Source organism: Gorilla gorilla, chromosome 23 (genome assembly GCF_029281585.2).
Source record: "Gorilla gorilla gorilla isolate KB3781 chromosome 23, NHGRI_mGorGor1-v2.1_pri, whole genome shotgun sequence".
Classification (NCBI taxonomy): domain Eukaryota; kingdom Metazoa; phylum Chordata; class Mammalia; order Primates; family Hominidae; genus Gorilla; species Gorilla gorilla.
In genome coordinates, this window is record NC_086018.1 from 9,848,050 (window position 1) to 9,860,929 (window position 12,880).

The following is a 12,880-nucleotide window of genomic DNA, read 5'->3' on the forward strand; positions in this document are numbered from 1 at the left end:
TATCTTATAGAATGTTCAAAAGTCATGCAGAATGTGAGATAATTTTCTATTGAATATGATTGTTTTATCATTGCAAGACATCAAATATCCCTGTTTCCTGCCAAATGAATGTACAATAGCAATAAATGTAAAGATGTGTTTTTTGGAAAAGACACATTTTTGAGTTATAAAACAAGGATTTTAAAACTTGAATTGTTACAGTGAGTATGTCTTAATATAGGCTACAGTCACTTTAGATAAAAAATTACCTCACATCTATTTTCAATATTACTTAAAGATGTTCATTTAGTGGCAAAGATTTTTTTTTTTTGGCCTAGTGGCAGATATTTTGCCACATGGCTATTTATGAAACTGTATTTAAATGCATGTACATATGTAAAAGCTGCCACTGTGGCTGTAAACTATTACAAGTTATCAAGATTAAAAAATCAAAAAAATTTTAGTTTTTCTATGAAATGTCTTTACTGGATTCCAAATTTAGAGGTTTAAAATGCTTCAAATTAATAAAACCAAGCGTTTCACATATTTCAGTTGGAATGGCATTTGTCCTAGTTTTATTAGTGAAGCAGCAGACTGCATTTTTTCACTCTCATACACCTTCAAAAGGTGGACAGAAAAATTTGATAAAACTTCTAGGGTATTATCTGATGAAACACATTAAACACTAAAGGAGATATACAACTTCATTGCTTGTAAAAGACATATAAGAAGGAAACCTACATACATATATCTATCAATTTTGTATTTTCAAGAAATATTTGCCTTAAAGTGAGCTTCATAATAGTATGTGTTCTTCAACAAAGCCAAGGAAAGTAAGTTTGACACAAGGATCTGGAAGTCTACGTGTGTGGCATAATTACATTGAATACCTTCCACAAATAAGGCAGAAATGTATAGTAGAGTGTCCATTATAGAGGAACACTCAATAAATATTTAATAAAGTGCTTAAAATTTCTCATTATTGACCTGAACAATGAGTATACTTATTAAGTTTGCCAGTGACAGATATTAAAAGTGGAGATTGAAGGAAAAATGATGTATAGAAGAGAGATTTTACCTTCAAAGTGACATAAATAATTTGAAGAAATTGAGGGAAGTGACTTGCTTAAATATCCATACAGTAAATATTTATTGTGTGCTTACTGTGTGCACTGGGAATTAAGCTGTGAAAAAAATACAAAGGAAAACATCAACAAAGTCTCTTCTATCATGGAGTTTACATTCTACCAGTAAGAGAAAGACCATCAACAAGTACATATGTAGTATAACATGACTATGAATGGTATGGAGAAAAATAAGAACAGTAAGGGGGATGTGGGGTCCTGTGGATTTATTTTATATAAGGACAGACAACAAAGGCCTCATTACTAAGTAATTTTACTCAGTCCTTTTTTCAATTTATTTATTTGTTGATTCCATAATACTTATTTATGTATTTATGTATTTTTAATTTATTTTTTATTTTTAGAATCAGGGTCTTACTCTGTCACCCAGGCTGGAGTGCAGGGGTGTGATCATAGTTCACTGTAACCTTACTCCTGGGTTCAATTGATCCTCCCATCTCAGCCTCCCAAGTATCTTGGCCTACAGGCACCTGCCACCATGCTTGGCTAATTAAAAAAAAAAAATAGAGATGGGGTTGTGCTATGTTGCCCAGGCAGGTCTCAAAATCTTGGCCTCAAGCAATGCTCCTGCTGTGGCCTGTCGAAGCATTGGGATTATAGGCATGGGTCACCGTGCCTGGCCCTGTAATATGTATTTAGTGTATGCACTGTGATAGGCACAAGAAAGTCTCTGATAGTTCAGTAAAAAACTGCAATGATGTTTGCAACAGGTAATTAAGTTTGGCCATGATTCTTTTGAGTGTCATAACACTGTCTTAAGAACAAGTCTATATTTCCACTTTACTGGGTGTGTGAAACTCAAACTCAAATTTAAAAAGCTCTGATTTTTGGTTGAAATCATAATCCAACTAAAAGCCAGAAATGTGGAGCCATTTTTTTATTTTAAGTGAATCATAAGCAGTCTTGTATTTAAGACAGATAAAATTATTGTACAGTATTATGTTTTCTGTACTTAAAATGAGAGAAAACCACGAGGGTTGTTAATGTTTGAAAAAAGAAGGCATCTATGAGGAAGCTTTATATTGGTAGAAAGTGTGAAAGGAAAATAAAATCTCAGGACCCCAAACTCACTATGACAAAGGAAAATTAAGCTTGGAACCTGAGTCATGCAAAAACTGCCATCCTTTTGTTCCCAAACAGCTGTAATTTCATATGCTTACTTTAACTTATGTAAAATGTAGATTTACTGAGAGAGAGGATGAATGCACAACTGACTCCTTCCTCCTGTTGTTGCCACATGTAACATACAGATTCACTGAGCACTAATCAGAGCCTCACAAGAATGTAGCCATTAGCTTCCCTGCCTTCCCTCTATCCTTCTTTTCCTCCCGTTTTAATTTCCTGCCTGCTTCCTCTTTCTCCTTTAAATATTGAAGTTCCTAAAACCCTCTTTAGAAAAAGCACAGGACATCGTCTACTTGTGACTTGTGATTCTTTTTCCCAGGTGTATCCTCCACCTTGCAAAGCAAAATCTCTAAATCACTTGAGATCTGCCTCATTCACTTATTGGTTTACAAAAGGAAGTTGGAAACAACCACTCTTCTTGCAATGCACAAATGACTGTTTTATAGTAATTTTATGGCCTATGCAATCAATCACATATTTGATATAATTATAGTATCAGATGATAAATGTAGATGTAAAAAATCTATCTGTAAAAGCGACTTTTCTTATTTCCCCTCTCTCCTTTTCTCCCCTACTGTGCTTTGAATTCTTTATTTTCATATTCACTTTGGTGGCTTCGGATCATTTCCAAACCTACTCTAATGGTAGCATGATAGCATCCAGTGAGTTTGTTGTTGTTGCTGTTCTGATAGGACCATAGACTTTCACTTCTAGTTGTGATATCACATGCTCACATTGTCTAACTACTTCATTTTACAGTTGAAGAAATTGAGACACAAGGTAAGGTGAGCTGCCAGTTCCAATCTAGTTATATAATAAAAGAATGGCTAATATTTAATAAATAATATGAGTCAGGCACTGGGAAAATAAGGCACTTTTTTTTTTTTTGAGACGGAGTCTCCTTCTGTCGCACAGGCTGGAGTGCAGTGGCGCGATCTCGACTCACTGCAAGCTCCGCCTCCCGTGTTCATGCCATTCTCCTGTCTCAGCCTCCCCAGTAGCTGGGACTACAGGCGCCCACCACCACGCTCGGCTAATTTTTTGCATTTTTAGTAGAGATGGGTTTTCACCTTGTTAGCCAGGATGGTCTCGATCCCCTGACTTCGTGATCCTTCCGCCTCGGCCTGCCAAAGTGCTGGGATTATAGGCGTGAGCCACCGCGCCCGGCAGTAAGGCACTATTTTTATCCCTATTTAAAAATGTAGAAACTGAGCCAAAGAGAGGATATGGTATTTGCCTGGGATCATAGGATTAGTAAATGTCTGAGTTGGTATTTAAAGGCAGGCTGCCGGATTTCATAGCCCATCCACAATTGCATGCCACTCAAGTCTTCTGGCTCCGACTTCTCTGCAATTTACACAGCCCTACACTGCCTTCGTCCTAAACTCTCCAACCTCCTATTTTTTTTCAGCTCTAAACTTTGATTCCCTAAACACAGCATTCAGGGACAGGTGGAAGATTGTTGTCAAAAGAACAGGCAGCAGCATTACGGTTTAGTCTCTTTTTATATCTATTTTATTCTACAGATTAGTGTACTTTTCTCAATTATGCATACTTTTCCATTCTGCCAAAAATTTATTTTAAGGCTGTTAAAGCTGTAGTCAATTTTCTCACTTTGATCTTCCAAAGGAACCTGCTGTATCTTTTTCATTCTGTGCAAAAATAGGCATTTTAGGATCCACTCAATGCTAAAGTCATTGAGTAGCTACAGACTTGCTATTTGTTTCTCCATTGTTATATTTTCATAGTTTTAGAATCTGAGCAGCATTTAATTTGTCTATGCTTTATATTTTCCTTTAGAGAAAGAACACAGTGATACTTGCTCATAGTGTCAGAGGAATAATCCCAAAGAGAGGAATTATTCTTCGAATATCCACCATGACTGAATACTTAGTAATACTGAAACCTACTTATAAAACAAAACAGAAAACCTCCAAAAAACCAAATAAACAACAACAAAACTTAAAACCAAAAAAGTACTGGGAGCCTCAGAAGTATTTAGCAGTTATTCTTGCTCCTTCAAATGAAAAGATGCTTTATCGTATCCTCTATGGAGAGAATTCTGACAGTATTTATCAAAGACCTTACATTTATTCACCTTTTGCCCTAACAAGTTCATAACTTAAAAATACATACAACAATTTATAATATAGCATTTTTTGTAAAGGGAAATAATCAGAAAGAGTCTAAGTGTTCAATAATAGGGCACTTGCTGAATTATGATACAATCACACAATAAAGTCTTCATAGAGCCCATTAAAATGATGTTATTGATATTTATTTATAGGAAAAATCATTTAGAATTTTTGGTTAAGACCTTTAACTAAGCACAAAGTCTATGAAATAATGTGCACAACATTCCATATTTTCACAAGGGGAATGACTTTTAAAACTACCCTGCAATCATCTCATTTTACACAAATGTCTAGGCAGGTTTGTTACCCGGGTATATTGTGCCATGCTGAGGTTTGGTTTATGACTGATCTCATCATGCAGATACGAAGCTTAGTACCCTGTAGTTTTTCAACCCTGGCTGCCCTCCCTACTGCCTCTACTAGTCTCCATTGTCTATTATAGTCATCTTTTCTTTTTTTAAAAAAAATCTGTTTTTCTGATTTTTTTATTAGGTAAAAAATGGAAAAACAAAATATAATTTTCATTCAATACATATTTCATCCTTATGCATTATTTTTTCAGAAAGTGAAGTCCATTTAGAATGATAGCAGTTCATCAACCAAATAATTCATCTTCACACAGTTTCAATAACTTCAGAAATTTTCTTCATCTCTCTCTCTGTAGAAATTCTCAAACTGTGGAATGGTCATCTTTATCGTCATAAATATTGTCATCTTTATGTCCAAGAGTATCCAACATTTAGCTACCAAACTACTACCCAAATCTGATTAATTGATCATGTTGATTCTGTCACATTCTACTTGTCATATCGGATTTTTATTACAGAAATCATTAGCTTATCTATTATTGTTACTGGGGCTATAAGAAAATTTTATAATTCATTTGGATCAATCCTCTTCTTTATGGTCTTTTTGAGAATAAAACTTGGTTCTGTCTTAGCCCGTCATTTAATAAGCCAGTGACCTGGGGCAAATCTAACTGCTTCATCTGTAAACTATGAATAATAATAGAGTCCCTCTGCCTGTCACACATGGGTATAGTAAGGTTCCATTTTTAAAATGGCTCTTATTATGTTACCTGAAAGGCATTCTATAATGATGAGTGGCAAGGTGGTCTTAGCAACAGTGCAGTGAAAATTGGGACCATTTTCTGTCGTTGTCATTTCTATTTTTGTGATACCCTCTTTAAATTAGCCTTATGATGTATTTCAAAGGAGTGATGTAATTGGAATTTTCTTCTTTTTTCTTTTTCTTTTTTTTTTTTTTTTTTTTTTTTGAGACAGAGTTTCCCTCTGTCGCCCAGGTTGGAGTGCAGTGGTGCAACCTGGGTCACCGCTAGCTCCACCTCCTGGGTTCACGCCATTCTCCTGCCTCAGCCTTGTGAGTAGCTGAGACTACAGGTTCCCGCCACCGCGCCTGGCTAATTTTTTGTATGTTTGGTTGAGACGGGGTTTCACCGTGTTAGCCAGGATGGCCTCGATTTCCTGACCTCGTGATCCGCCCGCCTCGGCCTCCCAAAGTGCTGGGATTACAGGCGTGAACCACCGCACCCGGCCTATAATTGGAAATGTTTGTACTGTTAGATCTAAGAGTATTTTATGTGGTTAATTTAGTGAACTTCATTAGATAACTAGCATGGAATATATTATGCACTGCCATGCAAGGGCCTAAGAGAATGGTCCACACGTCTTGCGAAGTTGTTATGAAGACAGGCAACAAGACAGTCTAGCTGAGTAAAAGTCTGTAGACATCTCTAGGGAGGAGTGGTTAGAGAATGCCCTGACTGTGGATAGCTGGCATATTTTACCCCAGAAAGAAGAGCACAGAGTGGCAGAGAGTACTTGAGATTTAAATAAGAAAAGAGGATGAAAAAATTACTTTCACGAATTATAAATTTTCTCAAGAATGGACTTATTCTCTATTTTCCATTGCCTCTTGAGAAATCATTATTTTTCATTGAGTCAACATAATTATTAAGACTAATTGTGGAGGGTATTCAAAATGGAAAAACAGCGGTCCCTAGGATTATATTTTATTTATGAAGGATCACTCATTTGTAACTTTTCCTTCAGTTAGATGTTTTTTAATACAAAAATACCTTTTTAGCACCAGTTCAATTTGTGAAACGAAATGTGAAATTCAGGCATATATGTAATTTTATGTGTAAAATATTCCATTTTTTTCTGTTAATGAAGTAAGTATGTTTAACATGAGATATATCCTCTTAATAAATTTTTAACTGCGCAATAGAATCTTATTAACTATAGGTGCTCTGTTGACAGCAGATCTCTAGAACTTATTCATCTGTTATAACTGAATTTTATACCCATTGAACAGCAACCCCCCATTTCCCCTCCTTCCAGACCCTGGCAACCAGTATTCTACTCTGTTTCTAGGAGTTTAACTATTTTAGATATCTTACATAAGTGGAATCTGGCAGTATTAAAACATACTTTCAATTAGTAATGACTATAATTTGGATAATTTAAATAAGAGAAAGCAAACATCACTACTACTAGCTTTTGGGGGAAAATATTACAAATAGGGATATTGTGATAAAAGTGTACAATATTTTTTACATTTGTGCACTTAGATCCATGTTCAAACTTTGCCACCTATACATGTATAGCACATTTGAATATGTGCTACAGTATGCCATTTATAAAACTGAAAATAACATTTTATAAAATATTATTTATTTAGCAACCTCCTGAGCTTTGGCTTCAAAAATACCTGATTTACAAAGCATAATCCTAGTGCTGGAGAACAGATCAGTGGCTGCCAAAGGTTAGGGTTGGTTGGAATGTGATTAGTGAGGGATAACATGAAAACATGTACTTTCTTTGTGGTGATAGAGCAGTTCTGCATCCAGATTATGGTGATGGTTACATAAATCCACACTTCATATATCTATACACACACATCACACATACACTCACACACACCTACACAAGAGTACATGTAAAATCCTTAGAAATATGAATAGGGTCTGAACCTGAGTTAATGGTATGTAAACAATGTCAATTTCCTGATTTTGGCAATGTACTAGGTTAAGTTAGATATAATTATTGGGGAAAGTTGGCTGAAAATAACACGGTCATTCTTTTTACTATTTTTTAACTTCTTGTGAGTCAAATTATTTAAAAATAATTGGTATTAAACAAAGACAAAAAAATCTAAAATTTCTAAAATCAAAGCCCTTATGAATTTGAACATATTATTTGATTTATTTTGTAGACCTTGATTTCTTCACCTGTAAAAATGGAATGATAGTAGAATTTCTGTCTCATTATTGTCATGCTTAAACCATACCATTTATGTAAGTGCCCAGTACCGTGTCTGGTGAACAATAATGCTTAAACACTGAGTTCCCCACTTTTTTGTGGTTGTTGGTTTACAGGTGGTTTTTAAGTTCCTAAGTGGAAGTTTGTTTAAAAAGAGGCAGTCAAAATAAACAGCAGTGTCTCAGAGCATCATCTGAACAAGAAAGGAAGGTGTTCTCCATCCCTTGAAATGGTCTCAGTCCTCTTTTATTGTTTAGCTCTCATGTGAGTCTTCACAAATAACCTCAAGAATTGCTACAACACCAACAGAGAATTAACTCTCATTGAGTTTTTAGCTCAGTAGATTCTGGGTCCTAAAATTTATGGACTCAACTGCTTTTTAAATTTTTCCCATTTAGAAATATTCAATTTAAATCTTCCTTCAGTAAGTAATTGTTAACTATTAACATCCTAACATTATAATAAAGTCAGAAGTAACATTTATTACTTTTGTTTTCCACTCATACTGCTTGCAGTCCATAAGCATACAGCATTTTGGTCTTTCCAAATATCTAAAGGAAGATAATCAAAATCAAAACTAAGAAATCCTACTCTGAAGTCATATCTCTCTAACTAGATTGTATATTTATTGAGGGTGATGACTATATTTTCTTTTCCAGGAGAACAAAACAAATACAAGGTTGGGACGAATTGAATTTAGTGGGGGATGGAGAGGGGAAGGAGTCAAGTCCTTCATCCTTTTCCATGCTTTGATAACTTTATCTGTGAGATCCTAGTTAAAAGGACATGACTATCTAAAGAAGTAAGTGCTTGAAAGGCTCACTGTATTAGGAGATTAGGAATTGTTAGCTTGAAAAGACATAAATGGAAAGAAAACATAATACAGAGACAAAATACATGAAATTTGTATTGTGGTACACATGTGCTTTGTGATCATATTTCTGTGTCATAAACAAAAAAAAAAGTATAAAGCTTAACCAAGAGAAATTTAGGGCACATAGAAGCATTTACGTGTTTTCATACTATGAGCTGGGCTAAGGTGTCCTTTACCATGACAGTTGGTGAAGCATTAGAACAAATCAATTCACAAATGTTCTGGTAAATTCCAATTTCCACATCTTAAATCACAGACCTAAGTCAGTCAAAGTCAGTCATATATATAGATATATGTGTGTGTGTGTGTATATATATATATATATATATATATATATAGGCACCTACTTAAGTGGTATGATTTAAGCATGACAATAATGAGATAGGAATCATACTATTATTCCATTTTTACAGGTGAAGAAATCAAGGTCTACAAAAGAAATCAAATAATATGTCCAAATTCATATGGGCTTTGATTTTTGAACTTTCAAATTTTTGTCTTTTCTTAATACCTTTTGTTTTAAAATAATTTGACTCATAAGAAGTTAAAAAAAGAAGTAAAACGAATGACCATGCTATTTTCAGGCAACTTTCCCCAATGATTATATCTAACTTAACCTAGTACGTTGCCAAAATCAGGAAATTGACATTGTTTCCATACCATTAACTTAGGTTCAGAAACTATTCATATTTCTAAGGATTTTACATGTACAGATGTGTTTGAATGTATGTGTGATGTGTGTGTATAGATCTATGAAGTGTGGATTCATGTAACCATTGCCATTATCTGGATGCAGAACTGCTCTATCACCACAAAGAAAGTACATGTCTTCACGTTATCCCTCACTAATCACGTCTTCCAGCTAACCCTAACCCTTAGCAGCTACTGTTCTGTTCTCCAGCACAGGGATTATGCTATGTAATTCAGGTATTTTTGAAACCAAGCTTATGATGTTGCTAAATAAATAATAATGTTTATAAACTATTATTTTCAGTCTTTATAAATGGCATACTGTAGCACATATTCCAATGTGCTATACATGTATAGGTGAGCCAAAGTTTGAACATGGATCTAAGTGCACAAACATAAAAAATATTGTATGCTTTTATCATAATATCTCTATTTGTAATCTTTTTCCCCAAATACTAGTAGTAGTGATGTTTGCTTTCTCTTATTTAAACTATCAGAATCTTTAAACTTTCTCTTATTTAAACTATAGTCATTACTAATTGAAAGTATGTTTGAATACTGCCTGATTCCACTTACACAAGATAGATATGTATATCAGTCATATCTATGTGTGTGTATGTATTTATATATATGTCAGTCATATATATGTGTGTGTATATATTTATATATATGTCAGTTATATATATGTGTGTATATATTTATATATATCACATACACACATATATAGATGGAGTTAGGTCTATGATCTCTGTATATATTTATATACACACATATGTATTTTTAAACTATTACATGACGCAAATAGTACAGTTGATTTCATATAACAAGAGTTATTGGATGTATATGGGCAAAAGTTAATGCATATGGGCAAATAAATTGATGAACTTACAGGCTCATTTATTTGACATATATTTATTGTGTGGTCTCTATTGAATGCTGGGTATCTTCCAGGAGCCTAAAATTCAGCAGTGAATGTAACAGGCTCAAATCCTTGTACTCAAGTAGCTAATATTCTAATCGAGGGAGAAGACAATAAACAAAGTTAATAAGCAAAATATTCAACATACTAGTCGATAGGAAGTTATGTGGTGAAAAATAAAGTAAGAGGAAAAGAATGAGAGGAAGCTCTAAAAGCAACTGAAGATTTACATGAAGAAGCTGCCCAGGTGTTGGCCCAGAGTGAGAGGAAGCGCCATGAGTTCAACAGGCAGGTCACAGTTCAGTGGAAAGAAAAGGATTTCCAGGGCATGTTGGAGTGCCACAAAGAGGGCAAGGCCCTCCTCATCCTCAACCTGGTGACAGACTTGAAGCCCCAGATGCTGTTGGACACAGTGCCCTGTCTCCCCGCCTACATCCTCTACATGTGCATCCGGCTCGTGGACCAAACCAACGATGATCTCAAGGTGCACTCCCTGATGACCTCCACCACCAACGGCATTAAGAAAGTCCTGAAGAAGCACAGTGATGATTTTGAGATGACGTCATTCTTGTTATCCAACACCTGCCACCTTCTTCACTGTCTGAAGCGGTACAGCGGGGATGAGGGCTTCATGACTCAGAATACTGCAAAGCACAACGAACACTGCCTTAAGAACTTTGACCTCACCGAATACCGTCAGGTACTGAGCGACCTTTCCATTCAGATCTACCAGCAGCTCTTTAAAATTGCCGAGGGTGTGTTACAGCCGATGATAGTTTCTGCCATGTTGGAAAATGAAAGCATTCAGGGTCTATCTGGTGTGAAGCCCACTGACTCCCAGAAGCACTCCTCCAGCATGGCAGATGGGGATAACTCATACCGCCTGGAAGCTATCATCCGCCAGATGAATGCCTTTCATACAGTCATGTGTGACCAGGGCTTGGACCCTGAGATCATCCTGCAGGTATTCAAACAGCTCTTCTACATGATCAATGCAGTGACTCTTAATGACCTGCTCCTGCAGAAGGACGTCTGCTCTTGGAGCACAGGCATGCAACTCAGGTACAATATAAGTCAGCTTGAGCAGTGGCTTTGGGGAAGAAACCTTCACCAGAGTGGAGTAGTTCAGACCATGGAACCTCTGATCCAAGCAGCCCAGCTCCTGCAATTAAAGAAGAAAACCCAGGAGGATGCAGAGGCCATCTGCTCCCTTTGTGCCTCTCTCAACACCCAGCAGATTGTCAAAATTTTAAACCTTTAGCCTCCCCTGAATGAATTTGAAGAACAGGTAACAGTGGCCTTTATACAAACGATCCAGGCACAACTACAAGAGCAGAATGACCCTCAGCAACTGCTATTAGATGCCAAGCAAATGTTTCCTGTTTTGTTTCCATTTCATCCATCTTCCCTAACCATGGAGTCAATCCCAGCATGTCTCAATCTGGAGTTCCTCAGAGAAGTAGATGCATGTTTAGTCTGATTCCCAATGTGAGCAAAAAGGAAGTATAGACAGTAAAGTAAATTCAAGGATCTGTTAAATCTGGTAAAAGTAGATCAAATCAGAGATTGACAGCCTGTGGAGGGTGCTGAACTATACAGAATTAGACACAACTATGGCATTATTTTTTGTACATACTTCTCAGAATAAAAACACTTGAAATGTGGAAGATTTTAAGTTTGATTTCAGTCCAACAAATATACATAATAATTTATAGACACCAAGCAGTCCCCATAGCCGTATAAAAGATGCCAATTCTATAAAATGAAGCTGTCGAGTTTTCATCTTTGCATATAACTGGAGAATATCCAAATTAAAATACTAACTATTTATAAGTCACATAAATTGCCTTCAAAGGGCTTTTAACAAATAATAGTACTAATAACCATGATAATGACATATATTCACATTTCCCAAAGTTTGCAAACCATAGGTGTGGTAGAGTTTGTGGTGAGATGTGTTCAGAACAAAAATATGGGGATGAGACTTCTGAGAAATGTCCCCAAAATATTTTTTAATGGCTGATTATACAAAGACAGCAGTGTTACTAACCTCCAAACCAGACATTTTGAGTACTGGTTTCTGAAGCAAAATTAGAAGTGCCAGTCCTCAGTGTCCTCAAATGCTTTTGTGTAATCTTGGTTTAATGGAAGACATGATTAAAATGCTGCTATCTGAAACTCCAAGTGAGAAAGATGGAAAAATAATTTGTGTCTGATGCTGGTCCATACACTTTCCAAGTCCCACAAAACTCTCACAAAAATGTATATAAGCTAAATATTAGAAAATGATAACAACTTGTTTTATTTATAGATGTAAAAACCAAACAATGTGAAAGCTTTTAATCTCTTAATACCATTAAGCCTCCAGTAAGAGCGTCATATAATGCTCTACTATTCCAAACAACTGAATAGTAAAACAAACTAACCTCGCACATCAGATTATCTGAAAAACCTTCAAAATACTCAGTTCAGGGATTACTATTACACAAAAGTTGGGGTTTTTTTAAGACAATAAAATGGCTTAGGTCAACTTTCCCCTTTCAGGTTATTTTCAACGTTTTTCAAACCTTGTAATTCAAAATTGTAAATATCTCTCCTATGAAATAAGGATTTTAAAAAAGAGTAATTCAGCAATATAACAGACGTAGATGTTTGCTGCTCTTAGAATTTTTTGTTTGTTTGTTTTTGGGCTCTTCAAAAGCAAGCATTCAGTTAGAAACCCATATTAT

The 12,880-nt window shown here is 35.6% G+C and overlaps 1 protein-coding gene across 1 annotated transcript; it reads left to right on the top strand.

Annotated features, from left to right (window-relative positions):
• The first annotated feature begins 7,208 nt into the window (after nt 1–7,208).
• LOC129529652 (unconventional myosin-Vb-like) lies at nt 7,209–11,631 on the top strand. Its single transcript, XM_055375386.1, is given in 2 exon segments — nt 7,209–7,262; nt 10,354–11,631. Coding segments are annotated over 2 exon segments (1,332 nt in total).
• The last annotated feature ends 1,249 nt before the right edge of the window (nt 11,632–12,880 follow it).